The 22485-nt window shown below is 42.6% G+C and overlaps 1 protein-coding gene across 1 annotated transcript in view; it reads right to left on the bottom strand.

Moving 5' to 3' along the window:
* Window positions 1-16036, bottom strand: part of si:dkey-1d7.3 (transmembrane protein 132D) — a 29758-nt gene extending 13722 nt beyond the window's left edge. Inside the window, exons 1-3 of the mRNA XM_031577642.1 lie at window positions 15315-16036; window positions 11131-12025; window positions 3101-3250 (exon numbers count right to left, since the gene is read on the bottom strand). Coding sequence (XP_031433502.1) covers window positions 3101-3250; window positions 11131-12025; window positions 15315-15402 — 1133 coding nt within the window. The 5' untranslated portion in view covers window positions 15403-16036. The remainder of the gene's footprint in view (window positions 1-3100; window positions 3251-11130; window positions 12026-15314) is intronic.
* Window positions 16037-22485: the final 6449 nt, after the last annotated feature.

Here is a 22485-nt window from a genome sequence, read left to right as displayed (position 1 = left end):
CTTGTGTTGATGTTTGTTTTGCTGGTTGAAGGTAAATAATGGTATGATATAGTATAGCATAGTACAGCAATGCATTCTATTGTAGTTCATTGTTATTTTACTTCATTTCTTGGTTAATTAATTTATCTCACAAAACAATGGCGCCTAGTTGTTGTTGTTATTTACCTGACCTAGAAGCCTGTTTGTTTTCCTCATGAAAATAAAATCAAGCAACTCTGTTTTTAAGCCTTTGCTTACCAACGCAAATCAGATCACCCAGAGTGGAGGCTCTGGAAATAAGGGTCCTTTCTCTATGCATGCAGCATTAACATAGCCCAAAACCAATACACCGCACAGAGTCTTACACCAGGCATGGCATATCATTTTAATGAGATGGTGTTTTGTTTTCAGAAAAGGCGGATTAATCTGTGATATAAAATGTCAAAGGGGAAAGACTCCACCGCCTCCAACTGTGCTTTGTGTAAGTGTGTGTGTGGGGGGGGTTCTCTGCACCCCTACTGCGCCCCTACTGCTCCCCTTATCGCTGTAATCATTTTGACCACCATCAGTGCCTGTGCAAGCATCATCCTCACCCCTGCAACCATCATCATCATTAACGCCATTGTCATTAACGCCATCATCATCATCGCCTTCATCATCATCATCATCATCATCATCATCATCATCGATATGGTCATCTCAACAGTTGTCATGTCACTGCCACAGTACTTACAAAAAACTATCTTTCTACAGTATACAATCTTTCTATAGTATCATTTTTTTATAATATAAATAGAATAGAATATATATTATAACTTTACACATATTGCCATCACCATGGTACTACTACCTAAAGATTTGCCATTTTCTTTCTGTTAATAATTTACCATTGAGCCGCTGCCTTGCCTAATGTTTGTAATTTATACTGAGAGACAGCAGTGGCAATACTGTACAATAAAAGGCATTACCACTGGACTAAAACTATGAGGAAATATGAGTGATGATCGAACAGCACACGCTATGTAAAGCTTATTGTTTCTCTAACAAACCTTTTACATGGTGAATAAGACAAATGAGTTTGGACTGAGTAAAAGATGTTTTGGATAAAAAGCTACTTAGCAACCAGCATTAAATCATGATCTATTGGTGCTTAATATCCTTACAGCAATTCAATATGGAGAGCTAATCCTTCCATTCATTTTAATTTAATGATAAGTCTTCCTTGACCTTGTTCACATTAAGTATATCTCAATTGGTTTAATAGTACATACAAAAAGGACACTATTTCATCTTCATTTACCTAAAGGGCCCCCACTTGTGAAAGCAGGATGCTCGGACATCTGTTTGGAGGAAGCATATAATCACAGAAAATAAACTATTTGTTGTTTTCCTTTTTTCCCCATCACACAATCTGTTACTTATTTTGTGTCTCTCAAAAAAGCGAATACTGAACATCTGGTGCTGTGAAGAACAGGAGCGGTTCATCTGTGACCTTCGTTAACTTGTAAGTGATTAACATGGAAAGGTGGAAGGTAACTATAAATAAATCTAGCCAAGAGAACATTATTTAATTTAGGGGCACAACTTAGAGTAAATGAGTATGGGTTGGTCATGGACCATCTATCTAGACAAGAATCCATTTGGTCACATACATTTTGACTTGGCAGGTCATGGATAATACCAATTCAGGGCCCATATTAACAAACCATTTTAAAGGTGCGGTGTATAGGATTTAAGATGATCTATTAGCAGAAATGGAATATAGCTGTCATTATAGTCATAGTTTTCGTTAGCTTAGAATGAGCCCTTCATCTCTACATAGGTAGTCATCTTCCACGGAGTCCGCCGTGTTGTGCCACCATGTTTCTGCAGTAGCCCAGAATGGACAAACCAAAACACTGGCTCTAGAGACGGCCTTTCGTGTTTGTATGGCACCTGGTGGCGATCGTGGGTGCTCTTACACACTTGGAAGGGGAGGGGTGAGGGAGGGGCATTCAGTTGGTTACAGTCTGCAACTTCACTGTTAGATGCCACTAAATTCTACACACTGCACCTTTAAGGCTAAAAGTAGCTCCTAACTTGCCAATTTAGGAAAAGAAAACAAATCCTAACTTTAGGACTTTTTGACTGGGATTTTTTTGACTAAGAGTAATTCAGAAAGCCCCTTAGCTCTAAAAGTAACACTTAAGTTTGTGAGAACTAAGAACAAGTTGAGAGAACTCCTAATTCACTAAGACCAACTCCCAGAAAAACATTTTCTATCATTCCGCATTACAATGTTATGGAATGTAGAAGCAGAATTACTGTAAAAGATACCGTCTCAATCATGAGGGACTAAATTAATAATTATGGAGCTTTCAAAGGGTGCAATAATGTCACCAACCAACCAAAACAACCTACTCGTGCTGAAATTGAATTGAATGTAACGTTTGATTGTAGAATTGATTGTCTACACAAACGTGCCATCATACAGATGCATTTTGAAAACTATGCCAAGACACAAGTCTGTTGGTACTGTACTCCATTACTATTTAACGTGCAGCCTATAGCATATGTATTTATGTATCATTCAGGCTATGAAGCGCATTCCTTCTCATCGGCACAGACCTGTCACTCATCAACCAATCACAGAGGTCGTAGCAAGTGCTTTGCAAGCATAGCATAGCTTAGGAGTTCTAGCTTTACCGTAGTAAAAGTCAGACTCAGCAGCTTTGTGAGTAGGATGTAGGAGAAAACTTTTAGCTACAAACTTTTAGTGTGACTTAGGAGTACTCTTAGTGGCAACAGGCCATGATCTATAGATATATGGTTTGTCCCCCTGCATGTGCACTCTCTTACTTACACATACACATGATCACTGTCAGAGTCATAGAGTTCTTAGAATTCTAGCCTTTCTCAAAATGACCATAACTCTCTTTTAACAATAGGTTTGGAAGGTACACATACACAGACCACCACTTTCTCTCTCTCACACACACACACTCACATAGACAGACAGACACACATTCACACTCACACTCACACTCACACACACATTCATACACACACAAACACGTACATGTAAGTACACACACACACACACACACACACACACACACACACACACACAAATAAAACTGACCTTTTCCCAGACAGGGTACTCTTTTTCTGGCAAACCACATAAAGGGGCTGCGGCTCATCCCCCGCCTTGGCTGGCTCCAGAGTGATGTCCCACAGGCCGGGGTCACTGGGGCGTGCTGCGCTGAAGGACAGACCTTTTTTCACTGTGGTCCTGTAGGATAAACACACACACACACACGTCTACGTTATTATCAAGGTGTCCTGAGCATTTGAACATTTGCCCAACAATACACGCAGTATAAATGTATGTGTCTCTAAATAGGGTGTAAGGTATATATACATGCTATGTTGTGTTTGTCAAAAATATATGTGTCTACTATTGCTTGCGCTTCTTTGTGCATGTATGTGTGTGTCTGAGTGTCTGAGTGAGCGGGTGTATAATCACATATGTGTCTTTATGTTCGTGTGTGTGTGTGTGTGTGTGTGTTTGTGCGTGTGTATAATCACATATGTCTGTATGTATGTGTTTATGTGTGTGTGTTTATGTGTGTGTGTTTATGTGTGTGTGTGTGTGTGTGTGTGTGTGTGTGTGTGTGTGTGTGTGTGTGTGTGCGTGTGTGTGTTTGTGCGTGTGTATAATCACATATGTCTGTATGTATGTATGTGTTTATGTGTGTGTGTGTGTGTGTGTGTGTGTGTGTGTGTGTGTGTGTGTGTGTGTGTGTTTGTGCATGTGAGCAGAATTCAGCGTGTGTCAGTGCTGGACAAGGGGCTGATGGGTACAGGATGTTTACCTGGGTGCTGGCCGACAGAAAATCAACACGCCGCTTTGTGTGATCAGACACATCAGACAGGACTCAGACACATCTCGTTCCCATCAGTAGACACTCACACACAAACCCTCATTTAAGCTGCAGTCTAATTCCCCCCCACACACAACAGGCACGTGGGATTCACACCCACACAATTACACCGCAACGACCAGTTCATCTGCAGGGTGTCTAATGCGTATAGTTACAGGAAGGCACACCTACAACCACTGTCACACACACAGAAGTGCACACACACACACACACACACACACACACGCAAACACACACACACACACACACACACACACACACACACACACATATACTTATATACTTGTAACAGTCTAAAACATTAATACCTTCCCTGAAACTACACTGATTAGGTCCTTTAAATTAACTAACTCATTCCTGATTAATATCAAAGATTCTGATTTTATAAATATCATGCAGGGCAGAGAGTTATTGTGTGCTGTTTCAGCCTTGATTTTGCAATACTAACATTTAGTATAAGAAATTACCTCATGTAGTTTTTGTGTCAGTTTCAACAACAAAGGAGTCATTGGAGGCTTTAGATTTGCTTTTGTGTTGTATATTTTTCAATTCTCTTAGCAAAGAACTGGATCCAGCACGTTGCCAAGCAACACTTAAACTGACTGCGGGTCAGCTGCGTAGTGAGGAGTAGTGACAAGAAAAATAACACCCTTACGCTACATGTCAGCACCCCTGATGATACTTGGTCATTCAGATGGCTTCACCAGAATCAACTGTTGTTTTTGAAGTGTCTGCAGAAATTAGAGGGGGATATCTCACAGAGGCCAGATTATCTAAACAGAGGTAGACGCATTTACGTAAGCTTTGTCATTTACGTTAAGGGATTTCGTAAGCCAGGTGGTACGTAGCTTTCCAGTGTCTGTTGAATGAAATGTCCATAATCCTCGCGCCGGCCATTACACAAAGGGGTCATGCTCAGGCAGGGGGACGAGTGATGGGTTCTGCTACATTATGGCAGTGAATGACAGCAGTGAAAGATGAATGCCCCATAGGTGCGGCTGGAGGAGTGTCTGTGGTTGTGGTGTGTGTGTGTGTGTGTGTGTGTGTGTGTGTGTGTGTGTGTGTGTGTGTGTGTGTGTGTGTGTGTGTGTGTGTGTGTGAATAATGAATTGTTATTCATTATTCTGAATAATTTCCTGTTTTCACTGCTTGAGGATGCATTCAAATACCTCTCTTTCCTACTCTCTCCCCTCTCTCTCTTTCTCTTACTCAGTCTAGCCATCTCTCTGCCTGCCTCCTACTCTCTGTCTAGCATTCCATCCCCATACTCTTCCATGATCCAGATTTGTTCTGTTACCTTACGTGTTGGCTTAAAGAGGTCGCCTTGCTGCCAAGTGATGTCCTGAGACACAGTAAATGTCAAGTGCCGGCGAGTGCCTCCCATGGCTATAGTCTTGTTGAGGCAGAAGTGCAATCCAATATGTAGAAGAAAAAATCAGTGTTTCTACCTTCCTTACATTGAAATAGCAAGGCATAATGACAGTTCTGTTATTACAGTAATTGCTGGGAAAAGTGCAGGAGGTTTTCCTTGAATGGCTTCCTCATTGTGGTTTATTTTGCAAAGACTTGAGACTCTGGAGTCTAACTGCATTACAGTGAAAAAAAGGGTGAGGGGAAAGGTGAATGCAAGGTAAAAACAAATGATCCACCCATCTAACTATCTATTCATAATCCGTCCCTCCATTTCTATTCTCATCATGAAACTCTATGCCCTGAAAAGCTATAATTGTGGGCTATATAAAAAACTTGATTTCTTGTTTAAACACATCCCCGTTATATTTCAACTAAATAATGAAAACACGTACAATTTTGATTAACCCCTGAGGCCCTACTGCAAGGGACTGAAAATCAATGACCCTGCAAAATCTTCCATGATTTACCGGCACTAAAGGAAATTATGGTTCTCAGTCGGGGGGGGGGGGGGAAACAAGATATGCATTTAATTTGTAGTGGAGTTTATTTTCCACTAAAGTAAGGGAGATCATTTGGGTCATGGGTGAATAAACTTCCAGCAAAACTCATTATTTCCTAGTAACCAAGAAAGAGTCTCAGAGACATTATAATTAATTGCAGTGTTTGTGTGGGTTTGCATGTGTCTTCTGTGATTTGTGATGTGTGGTGAAAATAGTATTTCAAACATATTTGCAATAAGAAAATGATTAAAGCTACATAAATCAAATAACTCAAGAAAGTTTAGCTGTCTGTCCCAAATCTCTATAATGACTATTCATTCAAATTCAAATGCCAGGTGAGTACGTGTTGCAGAGGAACAAGTCATCAATTAACTCCACTTATCTGAAACTTGCAAAACCTTTGCGCTTTTATGATAACCAGTCTACACACAAAGGCCTGTGCTTGCCAATCACAAGAACGACTAAATTGTAAGGCTTTGATTGTGTGGGCAAGGGGTCAAAACTCACTGACATTCAGTCAATCAATAAATCATCTCAGCACAGAACGTTTGCCAACTGAAAGACAGCGTAAATCGATTTCCCACTAGACTCCAACATATGCACACACCACACCTAGAGCTTTCTTTCATATACTTTCAGAAACACTTTGTTTTACATTACTGTAAGACCAACTAATCATGTGTTTATTCCAGTGGATTGATCCTGTCCTAGCCTGACTAGTCTAAAAACATTTTCTTAAAGAATCGGTCAGAGGGTAAAGAAGACATATTTCATCCAAATCTCACACTCATACAGCCTCCTGGAGCCTTGTAAGCAGAAATGTGATGGAAGCGAGCTGGTCAGACTCATCATAGCCCCAGTGATAAATACGGCTGGGCAGGATGTAATGGCTAAAGTTCTGCAGCTCTGTGGCACAAAGCCAGGCCCCAAGGGCACCGGATTTTCACTTGCTCTGCGCTCTGGCATATCAGGCTTCTGCTCTCCACATCCCTCCATCAAAGACACAATAAGCTGCTTGACAGCAGGTGTGTGTGAGGATGTGAGTGTGTGAGCGTGTGTGGATATGAGTGTGTTTGTGTCTGTGTGTGGGTGTGTGTGTGTGTGTGTGTGTGTGTGTGTGTGTGTGTGTGTGTGTGTGTGTGTGTGTGTGTGTGTGTGTGTGTGTGTGCCTGTGTATGAGACAGAGAGTGAGTGTGTGTTGTATAGACAATCAGGTTCAAAGTGAAGCGACAGGTAAGTGTTCACTGGAGCGAGACACACACCCCCATCCCCAAACAAAATAACAGCAGAACCTAACCACACCACAATGGCTCCTCCAGATAATTATATTACAGAGAAGGATAGCAGCGGATTTCACTGGGCTGATCCGAGAGATGTAACCGACACTGATCATAGACTACAGACAACAGACAGGTGCCCATTACTCTCTCTCTGTCACACTACTGCTTGTTTGTGTGTGTGTGTGTGTGTGTGTGTGTGAGTGCGTATGTGTGTGCGTGCGTGCGTGCGTGCGTGCGTGCGTATGAGGGGCCGTGAGGGACATTATTCAGAATACCCTCTCACACACACAACTGAAAAGCTCTCACACACACATATGAAATGCTCTCACACACACTACTGAAAAACTATACGCTCACACACACAACTGAAATGCTCTCACACACACATATGAAATGCTCTCAAACTCACATATGAAAAACTGTACGCTCACACACACACAACTGAAATGCTCTCACACACACATATGAAATGCTCTCACACACACTACTGAAAATTGATACGCTCACACACACAACTGAAATGCTCTCACACACACTACTGAAATGCTCTCATATGCTCAGAGCTTTTCATATGTGTGTGTGAGAGCATTTCAGTAGTGTGTGTGAGAGCTTTTCATATGTGTGTGTGAGAGCTTTTCAGTAGTGTGTGTGAGAGCATTTCAGTAGTGTGTGTGAGCGTATAGCTTTTCATATGTGTGTGTGAGAGCATTTCAGTAGTGTGTGTGAGAGCATTTCAGTTGTGTGTGTGAGCGTATCAATTTTCAGTAGTGTGTGTGAGAGCATTTCATATGTGTGTGTGAGAGCATTTCAGTTGTGTGTGTGTGAGCGTACAGTTTTTCATATGTGTGTGTGAGAGCATTTCATATGTGTGTGTGAGAGCATTTCAGTTGTGTGTGTGAGCGTATAGTTTTTCAGTAGTGTGTGTGAGAGCATTTCATATGTGTGTGTGAGAGCATTTCAGTTGTGTGTGTGAGCGTATAGTTTTTCAGTAGTGTGTGTGAGAGCATTTCATATGTGTGTGTGAGAGCTTTTCAGTTGTGTGTGTGAGAGGGTATTCTGAATAATGTCCCTCACGGCCCCTCATACGTGCGTGCGTGCGTGTGTGCATGCGTGCATGTGTGCATGCGTGCGTGCTTGCGTGCGTGTCTGTGTGTGTGTGTGTGTGTTTGCGTGTGCGTATGCGTGTGTGCATTTGTGTGTGCGTTTGTGTGTGTGAGTGTGCGTGTGTGTGCGTGCGTGTGTGTGCGTGTGTGTGTGTGTGTGTGGTTTATTTTTGAGCTGTGCTGCAACAGTCTCAAAGAAATTGTCTGTATGTGTGTGTGTCTGTGTGTGTTTGTTTGTGGGTATGTGTGTGTCCTTGTCTCTGTGTGTGCAGTATGTGTGTGTGTGTGTGTGTGTGTGTGTGTGTGTGTGTGTGTGTGTGTGTGTGTGGGTGTGTGTGTGTGGGTGTGTGTGGGTGTGTGTGTGTCCTTGTCTCTGTGTGTACAGTATGGAAGTGTGTGCAGTGTGTGGTGGCCTATTTTCAGCCCCAGCGCATAAGTAAACATTGTATGCATAAGCACAGAAAGGGTTCAGGAGGTTCTGTAATGAGCATGTTGATTAAATAAATCCCCTGCACAAATCATCTGCATGAGGAGACTCAAGTGGGCCAGGCCTGATAAAGCTGCGAGCCTCCCCTTCTACAAACACACAAACACACACACACACACACACACACACACACACACACACACACACACAAGACAACATCATCATCACCAAGCAACCAAGCCCACTGGACAAACCCTACTGAGGTGAGTCATCAAGCTCACAGCTTAGTATCAGAAATGAGCTTTTGAAATCACACCTCTCTGGGGTTGGAAAATCAATACTACCAAGAAAACTCACCACAAATTTTCCACTCAGGAAAAAAAGGCATTGATAGGCCTAGATGATGACATGCGATATAGAGTCCACTTCTCACAATATGGGAAATATACTCTTAGTCGCCCCAACAGCTAAGATGGTTTTTTTTCCCTTATATGAGCTGTGTTTTAAGTCAAGCTCAGAGGGCTCATCAATTATCTAGCTTGCATGTGGGGATACGGTCTTTCAGCACTGTGACCGAGATCTCAAAAGTCCTGTTGGAAAAGAACCATCTGAATCCTCCTGCATCGCTCTAGAAAGGGTTAAATACTTCACTCATTTTCAATTTGGCTACAGATTATCCATCGCAGCCCCTTGGGTCGAGACTCAGTCTTAGAAAAAAGTAAAGTAGAGCAGAGAGTTTTCTAGGATAAATAAAAACAATCAATCTCCTGGCAAAAGTAGGTTCCATTTAAAAATCTCCTCTCAGTAAAAAATGGTCATCTTAGCCGCCCAGAAACTTAAGGTCAAGGGTCACCTGCAATGAACTGATTGGAGAAGATTCAAGAGTGTCTCAAATTAATTTGTCAATTTTCAGAACAAAAGTAACAAAAACAGCACCAACAAAGACAAGAAGGAAAATTGGACTCCTTAATCATACTATGCAATACCTCTAAGTCCAACTAAGGTCACTTTCCAGCTCATTGCTCGTGGACAAACTCTTCATTTTGGCGCACAAACTCATTAAGTTAAAGCCAGCTATTATTCACCCCGCTATGATCTATGGGTGTGTTATTTTTAGTCCTACCTACCACCTATTGTTTACAGGCAAAACCAAACAGCAGGCATGGCATTCAGCCAGCAAGGTGCTGACACTGCTTATGAGATGTGAAATATATATACTGTTTTTATAAAGATCACAAAATGCCATCTGTCTGCTAAACAAAAGCTATTAACGCATCAGAACCCCAACTTTCACCAGCAACATGCATTGAGACTTTGATCCAAAATCTTTCATTAACACTGTGAAATGCTTTCCTCTCCCTTGTGGCGACTTGACTTTGAAAAAAAAAAGAAAAAAAGAAGCGGTTGGAATGTGTGTTTTTCCACGATAGAGCTGCCAGTCTAATAAGTTCATTTTTTTTGCCCAAAGGACTGAAACAGTTATTAGGTACTGTATTTGTTTTTCCTGCTCCATTAGCTCGATGCAATATTTATGTGGCAGAAAATTCAGACAAATAATGCAACGCTACAAGATGAACACTGCCACATAATTTCCCTATTATTCTGCAGAGTGGCTGAGAAACATTTCTGTAATCTGTGCACGGACTGGAGCTTCCAGATACTCTGAGCCTTAAAGAAGACATGGTAGCGATACCACAAAATTAATTTAGCTGGCAATAAGCTTTTCCAAATACACAAGGCCCCTCTGAATCCTCCTCTGTCTCATGTGTACAGATGGGCTTAGCATAAAGATGCAATTTGGAAGTGAAATGCTCCTACAGAAAACCATGGTTTTTTTTTTATTTTGTCCTGAAAACAAAATCCCCTTCCAGGAACAAGGTTTGTTGGTATATCCTGTTTTCTATGAATGCTGTTTAATCCAAAATCCAATTCCGTAATTTTTTGAGTGCACTTTTTTTCACATGCATCATGGTACTTTCATGGGAAGGATGCAGGTCTGCGGGTCAGTACTGTCACACCAGGCACAAAGATTTAGTCTGGCCGCAAATCCCCATGTGGTCTGTTTTACGGCCAGCTTGTGTGGCAGCAACATAAAAGAAGGCAGACGGAAAACAAAACTAGATTCTAAATAAAGTACTTGATCTATTCAACACAGAATAAAGGGAAGAAAAACGTGTCTAGGGATTGATATATGGTTGTGTGTTGGTGGCCTGTGGGTGGACAGGAGTGGAGTGTAAGTGCGTGTGCGTGAATAAGAAGAGTGTGTAGGAAATTAGAGAGGAGCTGAGCTGAGAGAGGGAGATCCACAAGTGTTCTTACAACCTCCCTTCAACAGATGCTAATCAGTGCAGCACAGCGACTGCCCAACCACTGTACTGTAGTTCATTTAGTCAATTACTGTGTATCACCACCTTGTGTTTCAAACTTTCAAAATTAATCAAGACCTTATGCATAACTCAGCTCGATACATTTAGCTCATATATATATCCATGCAGTTGTCCTAACCTGAGAATGAAGCGCTCCACAGGTGAGGCACTGGGCAGGAACACGTAGAAGGTGGCCGTGTCTGTGGTCTTCACAGGCTTGGAGGAGGTCTGGATCACCACGGTGCCTCCCAGCCTCACCCTCATGAAGGTGGGATTCCCCGGGGGGGAGCGCAGGAGCGTCAGGCTGCCAATGCTCTTCATCCGAGGCCCGCTTACCCTGTACCTGGGCGCCGCCTGCCCCAGCTGCCCCCTGCGGGCCTGGCCGTCCTGAGGCGAGCACTGGCTGGTGGGGCTTGGCCGACTCTGGTAGTACAGCTCCACCGTGTTCCCCTTGCCCTCGCTCTGATTCTCCTGGCTGGACCTCCCGCTCCCCAGGCCGAACCAGGTGGGCTCAGGCTTGAGCCGGGCCAGGCAGGAGCCTCCTTCGGCGGGGAGGGAGCAGGCTCCCCTCACCTCCCTCGTCTCCCAGAAGGCATAGGTCATCACGCAAATATACCCGCCCTTCCCTGCTGCACCCTTGGGACCCGTTTCACCCACGCTAGCATTCCGGGGATTGCTCTCGCTCCGGGCGGAATGGAACAGCACCCTCATAATGGGGGCCGAGGAGCGGACCTGCTTGGCCAGGATGAAGGCCCGAATCCTGGGTCCGGTCTGGAGAAGCTCCTGGGGGATGGCCCTCTCCACGGACATGAGCCCGTAGCTGGCGTTGATGGACGGCGGTGGCTGCTGCCCACTGACACTGCTGAGCATGAAGGTCTGCCTCTGGGCCTGCAGGCTGGCATTGCCTATCAGGTCCCGGCCGGCATCTCTCAGCAAGAGGGGCTCCGCGTTGAGGATCTGATACTTCACAGATGGGTAGACGGGGATCGGGAGGAAGCTCCTCGGGTCATCTGGCAGCTCCTCCACTTTCACGACTGTAGAGAACAAAGACAAAAACCTGACATTGGTGTTTGCCGTACGGAAGAAATTCAGTATTGTGTGTGGTGCAAATGCTTCAGGCGTGTTCAACAACTGGGCTTCTATGAGGAGTAACACAGGACTGGAGACATAAACAAATGTGACAGATCATTTATCCCCACCAAATGGCTTCATTTGTGCTTTGCGTTTTGTCTCACTTTTATCACAGATCATCCCTTTATGGTGGAATTACACAAGCCACAGCTCTGTTCCCTAATGGAATGAAAGCGCTAACGACTGACAGCATCTTTGAGATATCATCATGAAAACCAAGTCATGTGCCTTCTTGTGTCAAGTCTCTCATGTGCTAGAGAACAAATCATTCCCAAGCATTACTATGTTAACTGATTTTAAAAGATGGTTTTAAACCTAACAATAAATATAATGTGACATGTGTTTTGAGAAAAAAAACAATGGTGAGGGTAATCAAATGACTGCTAGACTGACATGGAACATTTCCAGACACAATAACCAATCACCAATAAGATTTCAGCTAATTTGCTTTGAGAAGCGAGCACAGAAGGCCATTTCCCTTAAAATGAGTTAATTAGTTAACTAGTTAAAATTGTAGCGTGCAGCAAAGCAAACAACAATGCAGGGGGGGGTATGATTTGAGAAAAATAAATAAAGGAAATAATACATGCAGAGGCGCCCGCAGGATTCTCATTCATGGTACACACGAGACAAGAAAGTTGTGCCACCATTGAGTGTCAACGTCGATCAGACAAATACTGAAGCAAATGTGTGTCTTGGTCGCTAGCTCATTATTTGCACCATCAGTAACGTTTGACATGCTCTTGTTAAAAGAATGAAACTCAATGACAGATTGACTCTGCTGATCCATGTTGAGCCACACTCCCTCAAAACTCTCTACATATCGATTTCAAAGTCTTTCCTCTAATACCCATTAGAGCTCACCCTGTTGTTAGAGCCAATGTCTCTGTCATAGGCCTACTATTCCTCAGGTATGTCTTTAAAAGTATTAAGCAGCTGAATGACCTTTTGACGGTCGAGACAGGCGTCGGCGGTAGAACTTTTATATTGTGAACGGTTATGTCCACTGTCTCTGTCACAATGTTCCACAGATCAGAATCAGTTGCTTTTTTCATTAAAAAATTCAACATACATTGCTTTAGTTTTTGTATTTGAAACATTTCGACATTATCAATTTACTTACCACCAGTCCAGCTTCAAGTTCACTTTTGCCTTCAATATGCCACTACACAAAACAAAACTGCCTGCCTGCCCTGTGCTACTGCTAGGGTATGCAGTGTGCATATACTGTACATGCATACCGGTGGGGGCGCCACTGGTCAGGTGTTTCGATGTGTCTGGACAAGCAACTTATCAAATCTGGCTGTCTGGAAGAGACACACTTAACCTTTTCCTTATGACAGGCTGCCTGACATCCGCTGCCTTCACCTTCCTGATTGCTAAAGTGCAACATTGGAAATTGAAGGCTGGTCGAGAAGCACTGTGTGTGTTTGAAGTAGTTTGTCAAGGAGTGTTTCGTGTGACAGTTCAATAATCAGTTCTAAGGGAGAGATATAGGTCTACAGCACCTCCCTACCTCTCTCTCTTTCCCTCCCCTCTCTCTCTCTCTCTCTCTTCTTCCCTCTCTCTCTCTCTCTCTCTCTCAAACACACACACACACACACACACACACACACACACACACACACACACACACACACACACACTCGGCATCAATAAGGATACTGATGAAAAAATTGTGATGAAACAAGAGATTTTGATTTTGAGACTGAGAAGCTGAATTTGGGAAAGCCATTTTTAAAATGCAAACTATGTCAAAATATTTAGTAAAACTATCAGTTGACCTCAGGTCTTCCCAATGGAAGCCAGAGGCTTAGATAATATAATTTGTTTCTATTTGTTACTTCTTGGTCTTATTTTTGTATGTATTTTTATATTTCTCTAGATTCAAATGTTATGATTATTTATTTACGTCATTCCAAATTCGCCCAGGGCTCCATTGAAGCTAGAACTGCCACTGGCAATACAAAAGCTATTAACTGCATGCCAAGAGAACACACAGACTTGCTAATGTCTCTGCTTTCTAATATCTACATAAATATAAGCGTATCTAGGTAAATGTTAGAGCATATTCCAGTTTGAATATGGGTGCCCTCAATTGCAATTGTGATGTCACCCCTTGCTACTTTGTTTACATAACACGCCTACACCCTGGGTGGGGTGGGGTGGGGTGGGGGGGCATCTGATGACTGGTAAAACTTAATCAAAACTTAATCACACTAAAGAGTGCCAAAGAGCAAAACAGTGAGAGAAATAGAGAGGCATAATTGACAACAACACCCTGACACACTCATGCAGTAATTAAGATGCTTTCAATTTAGACCAGGACAACAATCACTTGTAATTTTTGTTAGTCCTCATGAGCCTCAAGGCTTAGTCCTCGATTCAGACACCTTAACTATGGCTCTTCCCAGATTTGAGTATCTGATGGGGAAACACAAGGCAGGCAGATTCACAAAGGCCTTGCCTGGAGAAACAGATTGATATCTTTCATTATGTATTTTTCCGATTTTGCAATAGACCAAAGCGACAGCTCACCTCATGTCCAAAAACCTGAGGGGTGACAAGGCCACACACTTCAGGCGCAAGTCTTTATCAGCAGGAGACAGAGAAGGCTTTTCTTTATTTCCTTTTGCCCGGGGTATCTCTAAACAAACAGTATGCTTTCTGCCCCATTCCCCCCTGCTCTCTTGCTAATCAATTTGATGGCTGCTCTGACAGGCACTGTATTGACTTATATTCCTGGGGAAAAAAAGTGATAAAAAAAGAGAGATCTTTGTCCACCGGTGACTCCTCGCTCTGTGAATGACATTGATGCTGAAATGTAGGTTAATGACCAAAGGCCCTAGGGGAAGGCAATGCCATAGCCTACAAATGGCTGTCTGATCACACGGGGCTAGTGCATGGCACACTGTGGGGGTTCTGATATCTAGCTTTGGTTCGACTGAACAGGATTATTGGTTGTAGGTCATTTTCAGAAGCACAAGAAGTCTTGTGATTTAAGCTGATAAGCAATAATTAATTTTCTAAATAATCCATTGATATATGATTATTGAATAATGTTCACAAACCCATGCATATGTTATGGTAAACCACATTTTGCCAAGGCCAAGTCTTTGTTAAGCAAACAACAAAAATAGCACAAACAATCGCTACACTTTCAGTTATAAACTTCAGCATTCTAATTCTTACCTTCAGTGTGAGTTGGCAAAGACAGCGCGGTCAGTGTCAGCAACAAACTCCAAAAGAAAAACATGACCATCTTCACAACCTTCCACATCCAAAAAAGAAATGCACTCACGGGATACCCATATACTGAGGAGCTCTTAGATTCGCGCTGGAGCGCGAAATAAACTCATCCAAGAAAGTAAACACGGAGCACAACTTTCTGAAAAAAAACCAGCTGTAATGACAACCGAGATCTTAATGATGGGCTTTATATTTTGTATGAACTCAGTGGTAGGTGATGTCAACAACAACACGAAAGATGTTTCCGCAGCAAAAACAAACCAACACAAAAAATAAACAGTTCCTCTTTTCTCAGTTCCACATGTTCAGTGTTCTCTCCCCTGTAAATAACAGCTGCATATCCTATATGAAGTTGGAAAGAAGTCCAAGGTCCACGCGCGCGCTCCAATGGTGTCTGATCCTGGTCTAAAAGGTTACGTGGCTGTAGCGCGCACAGAACTGGACAGTGGCAACACAGAACTCGTGGCGTGTGGACTTGAGAGGACAGTGACAGTGAATCAACACAACCCATCCAAGTCCGGGCGATTAGCAGAGCGTCTCATGCGTAATCGCCAAGAGGGCACAGCTGGCAGCAAATGAAATACACCAGAGGTCAGGGCTTTAGTGGATAAATTCAGAATAAGACGCATCCATTTGGGATATCGTTTTTTTTTCACGTCGGTTGGGTGGCTAGATACAGAGTCGAATGATTATATCGACGTTCCCTAAATATTAATCGTTAAAAAAATTAAGATAAAACAAATGTTTAGGGTATTCCGTAATTCAAAATTCATTGAAAATAATATCGCATATGCGGATAGTGGTAGCAACACATTTAATAATACACCAGAGAAAACTATTTGAGTTTGTGGGGACAGATGTGCTTACAGTTTTGGTGATTCTGAGGACAACTGCGTGACACCAGCAAGTCTGCGTCATAACATTCCACACCTCTGTGGCCTGAGAGCGCTCCCTGGTGGCAGTGAGAGAGAGAGAGCGAGAGAGAGAGGGAGAGAGAGAGAGGGAGAGGGAGACCACTGTAGCCTATTTTCGTGTCTTTGTGAAAGTTAATATTTCAGACCTTGTAGTGCTCCTGATTTGGCACACTTGCTATTACTGACCAGCGCATTTATAGAGAAGGTCATTAACTCGCCTTTTGCACGGCTGCACCTCTTCTGCACTCAGTCGTGAATTATGATCAAGCAGTCTGAACACTTGCAATTATTTCTGATGGCTGCAATATAAACCTACACATCAGCTGCCGTTAAACGGGCAGACAAACATGTTGACAATCGCTCATTTGCCATGGGCTCCTTCGTCTCATCTTTGCATGTCAAAGCCACGGTTAATGTCAGGCCATTTGATAAGTGCCACACATTTCCCTGTGCAAGGACACCTGTGTCACTGGCAGCTAATGTGAGACATAAATCAGGAAGCCCTGATGCAAGCGCCATGGCCTAGAACCAGCTCTTTAAATACACCAGCATTTTAAACCAGGAGGTGCCCACTGTTTCAGCACTACGAAACACAGTCCTCAGGAATCCTTGTATAGGTTCCTATATCTTCATTTCCCCTGAAATTATGCAACAAATCGTGTAGTTAAATATCCCTTCATTTGGTAACAGACAGTCTTAATTTCTTGCTCAAGATGGTTGCCAACCACATTCTTAGGTTCAAAGCTATAATTTCCTTTCAAATGACTATTTCAGAATGTATGAGCAAACATTCTCAATCCTGTTCAAATCTTCTTTATTTCTTGTTTTTTAAATGGCTGTGAAAAAAATGAATCTTTCAAAAATGTGTTTTTGGTGCTTCAGACTTGTGTAGAGGCAGGATGGTAACACTTTTGCAAATGGAGTGTGATTGTTTGGCATCTGACACGTGTATAAACTCTCATGCCACAATTAACAAACCTCTGGCATGACAGTGACCATGTCTGGGAAAAATTCCAAATCTTGGCAGCACGTCAGTAAAGCTATGCCCGTGAGCAATCAGTCAATCTACATGGAGCGCTTGGCAGTGGTGAACTGTAAACAGCTGAAAAAAAAAACATGGTGGTTCTGATGTCTTATTTCAATATTACAAGTGATTTAGCGCTGTATACAAGTTGACACACGCTTTTATGACAAGTCTGTTGTGTCAGCTTACAGACCCTTTCCCTCAAATTGCTAGGGAATTCAGGACAAGAGTCGTTTGGTTGTGGCTTGCAGCAATATTCACGTACAACAATGATCCCATTTATGGACTAAAAATATGCTGATCTGCGCGTACGCAGTAATCTCTGCCCATGACATACTGCCTTGGGATGACTCCACAACTTATCAACCAGTTCCTTGCCTGCTATGTGTACATCTGTTTGAGTTCTATCTATTTGAAGGAAATATATCCATATATTCTGACCTGGGTTTTGTCATCACTTGTCTCTCCTAATCTCATTCCTTGTGGTCTTAAATGGTTCAATTTGAGTTCTATCTATTTGAAGGAAATATATCCATATATTCCTGAACTGGGTTTGTCTTCACTTGTCTCTCCTAATCTCATTCCTTGTGGTTTTAAATGGTTCAATTTGAGTTCTATCTATTTGAAGGAAATATATCCATATATTCTGACCTGGGTTTTGTCATCACTTGTCTCTCCTAATCTCATTCCTTGTGGTCTTAAATGGTTCAATTTGAGTTCTATCTATTTGAAGGAAATATATCCATATATTCTGACCTGGGTTTTGTCATCACTTGTCTCTCCTAATCTCATTCCTTCCTGGTCTTAAATGGTTCAATTAGATTCCAATTGGGTTTGAGGGCCACATAACCGCAGTCACTATCTCAAACTGAGCGCACCTAGTTGGGTGAAGAGGCTTAATATCTCTGGCTCAAAGGCTTATGCAACCTCCTGCTCAGTAATCTGTGACTCCTTCCACATACTTTATATGCACTCTAAATATTTGCCTAAACCCTTTGTCATTGATGTTGCACAAAAGTACACCACCCTCTTTTTCTCCTCAACCTTCCTCATCTGCCGATTATATTTCCAGCTAAAAATGTGCAGGAGGACTAAGGTGCTATTGTCTTGATGTGATTTTAAATCAGTTGCTATATGTTTGGTGCTATATGTTTAGGGGCCTATTATGGTACACACTATTCAGCCCCTATCTGTTACTTATTTGATTAGTTTTGGGCACAACTGCAGCATTTGTCTCAGTGCAATGTAACCTACATTATTTGGCTTGAGGAATCCAATTATCTTCTTGCAACAATGATATTGTGTGTTGTAGGTAGACAATCGACCCAAATAGAACAGAACTCAGAGCTGGGCAAACACTGGTCCTCAGTCAAATCAAGACACTCATGACTGATACAATGCTGTAGGTTTGGTCAGTAGTTCTACTCTCTCTCTCTTCTATCAGAAGTTTTTTTCTCTCACTTTTGGAACTTTGCCAATACTGATTGATAAAAGTGACTCACTGCTGATGCATATTACCCTTAGAGAGAGAGGAAGAGAGAGAGAGAGAGGAACAGAAGAAGAGTGGTCTGGATGAAGTTGCCCTTTTATATTGGGTATTTTGGTGAGAAAAAATGAATCATCTCCACAAATCATCAAGGTACTTTTGATGTTGACACTTTCATGTATACCCTCAACACACCAATACCTGTCCTGATTTAAGGGTATTTTACTGTGCTGAGAACAGTGGCTCCTGATAAAACTCTGTCACGCAGAGTCCTGATTAGCCTGAGGCGCTGTTTAGAGGACAGGTGGTGGCGTAGGCTAAGCGCAAACACTCCCTGCAGGTTGTCGCTGTGGCAACATTTCATACAATCCCTCTTGTTGTGATGGATGCAAGGCTGAGAGTGATCAAAGTGTCTGGCTTTAAAAAGAGAGTTCTTATAATCCTAAATGTTATCATTCACAGGGGACCATAGTGAGTCAATATTTTATATGATAAAAAAACAGCTACATCTGAAGAGCTACATGGTGCCCAATCAGATGATTCACAAAAACGCACTCAAGCTGCGATAAGGAAGCTGATGATAAAATGCATGTTATGCAAATCAGTCAATTGTTGATGTTCTCAGTTGAAAAAGTAGTTCCTACATTTAAAAGTCTCTTTTATCATGGTATGAAAAGGTATGAAAATTCAGTTCTGTCAGATAATGCTGTCCTACAAATCACAACAAATCAAGACACCTATATTTTCATCATACTAAATTAATTATGTAAATTAACCAAATTAACTTAAATAAACAGGTACATATGAATAATGATTAATTGCCATTGTTTATGTACAGTGGGGAAAATAAGTATTTGAACCCCTGCCGATTTCGCAAGTTTGGCCACTTGCAAATAAATGTGTGATCTATAATTGTAATGGTAGGTGTATTTTAACAGTGAGAAATAGAATATCAACAAACAAATCCAGAAAATTGCATTTTATAACATTTATGACTTTATTTGTATTTGATGCAGAAAATAAGTATTTGAACCCCCAAGCAAACAGCAAGAATACTGGCTCCCAATGACCAGTTATGTGCCCAAGAAGCACACAGATTAGTCCTCATTAGGCCTAACAAGATACACCAGATCTCAACCGTGTATAAAATAAACCTGTCCAAAGAATCATACTTCACACCTTCAACCTCACCACCATGGGCAAGACCAAAGAGTTGACCAAGGACGTCAGAGATAAGATTGTAGACCTGCACAAGGCTGGAATGGGTTACAAAACCATCGGCAAGCAGCTTGGTGAGAAGCAGAAAACTATTGGTGCGATTATTCGTAAATGGAAGCAACACCAAACAACTGTCCATCGCTCTAGGTCTGGGGCTCCATGCAAGATATCCCCTCGTGCGGTATCGGTGATCATCCGAAAGGTGCAGAATAACCCCAGAACTACACAGGGAGAGCTTGTGAATGATCTCAAGGCAGCTGGGACCACAGTCACCAAGAAAACCATTGGCCACACACTACGCCGTAATGGTTTGAAGTACTGCAGAACTCTAATGATTCTAAGGAGGATTGGGAGACAGGATGTGGTCAGATGAGACCAAAATCAAGCTCTTTGGCATCAACTCGACTTGCCGCGTTTGGAGGCGGAAGAATGCTGAATATGACACCATCCCCACCGTCAAGCATGGAGGTGGAAACATTATGCTTTGGGGCTGTTTCTCTGCCAAGGGTCAGGACGACTCCACTGCATCGAGGGGACTATGGATGGGGCCATGTAATGTGGAATATTGGGCTTGAACCTCATTCCCTCCCATTGAAAACGCAACCTTAAGGATTTGGAGAGGATCTGCAAAGAGGAGTGGACCAAAATCCCTCCTGAGATGTGTGTAAACCTGGTGACCAACTACAAGAAAAGTCTGACGTCTGTGCTTGCCAACAAGGGTTATTCCACCAAGTACTAAGTCATGTTTTGCTAGGGGTTCAAATACTTATTTTCTGCATCAAATGCAAATTAAGTCATAAATGTTATAAAATGCAGTTTTCTGGATTTTTTTGTTGATATTCTGTTTCTCACTGTTAATATACACCTACTATTACAATTATAGATCACACATTTCTTTGCAAGTGGCCTAACTTGCGAAATCCGCAGGGGTTCAAATACTTATTTTCCCCACTGTATACGTCCCTTCATCACACCCTCTCTCACATACGTACTAAACTTTAATCCTCTGTGATCTTTTTTCTCTGCTTTTTGATGTAATGGCTGCTATGCTGTGCTATGCTGTGTCCATTTTTTCTGGTAGGCCTCCCTCACACCTACTAAAATATTCAAGGTGGTGTGAAAAACAGAAGCGTGAGGATGAAAGACTGTGTGTGTGTGTGTGTGTGTGTGTGTGTGTGTGTGTGTGTGTGTGTGTGTGTGTGTGTGTGTGTTTGTACACTGGCTGAGACCCCGTTGAGGAGGCGGTGCTCCTGGAGAGGTCACGAGAGAGCAGCAGGGAATTTTAAACATGCTCCAGCTTCAGGGCCCCACAAGAGCGGGAGGGAGGGGGAAAGAGAGAGAGAGAGAGAGAGAGAGAGAGAGAGAGAGAGAGAGAGGGAGTGGGAGAGAGAGAGAGAGAGAGAGAGAGAGAGACGGATAACGGAGAAAGGGATGCCCCCGTTGAGGGAGGTAAGGACAGCTCAGAGAGGCGCATGGGCAGTGTGATCTATGTCTGTAATCTTATCACTCTTTCTTCTACCAAAAGGTTCTCTCTCTAGCCCCTTTTGAACAGAGATCACACCGCATTGCCGTTAAGAAGTCCCCCTTATTATGCCGGCTGTGCTTGTTTACACTGAACCAAACAAAGGTGGCATAATTCTGCCCCAGTGTGTGTTTTCAGACTGCATGCTGGCATTGCGATAGCTGGGCGTGATGTTTGACATGGCCTCTATGATGTCGTGTGCAAGACCAAGAAAATTGCACTAGAACACCACTTGAAGTCAGAGCTCCAACTCAAAAACTCTGAGAAAAAAAAAGTATCCCCGGCTTCAGTGAGGCGCGTTATTTAATCAATTTGACATTGTTATCAATATGGTGACAAAGCTAATATAGCCTGACAGAGACCTTGACTATATGAGAGGTTACAAACCTTTTTAAATGTGTGAGAAGATGCGTGACGAGGTAGTGTGTCAAAATGAACAAGAAAAGAAGTTGCATGTAATTATTGATACCAAGCAGAGAGAAGGAACATCCACTGACGAGTCATCACCACATGACTGTGTTTACATTTGGCATTAAAGTCGGGGCTGGGAAAAATCATGTCCAATTAATTCCAAGTTGTCTCAGATGCGCAATAACATCCTTGTTGGAAATAAACCAGCCCACCTGTTACTTCCAAAACAATGAACGGTGAACTTAGTGTCGGCGAACTCCGTACTCATTTATAGCTATAGCTACATATATGTTCAGACTCAAGCAAAGTTGGTGAGCATTATGCACATCATGTTTATCATGCCTGTCATGTCGGATTTGTGTCTTCTGACGAAAGAGTAGTCTTGCTTCGTTTTGGCCAGCTGCTAGGCTGCTTCACTATCCCGCCATGCCAGCTTTCCCTTTACACATGTTGACCCGTCTCTGTGACTTCCTCCACTGCTGACCCCGCATTCCGTGTTCACACCTACTATACAGAATGGTGAGGCGGGATAAAAGCGC

This window comes from Clupea harengus, chromosome 12 (genome assembly GCF_900700415.2).
Source record: "Clupea harengus chromosome 12, Ch_v2.0.2, whole genome shotgun sequence".
Lineage (NCBI taxonomy): Eukaryota > Metazoa > Chordata > Actinopteri > Clupeiformes > Clupeidae > Clupea > Clupea harengus.
The sequence above is the reverse complement of the archived record's forward strand: the minus strand, read 5'-3'. Positions and strand labels throughout refer to the sequence as shown.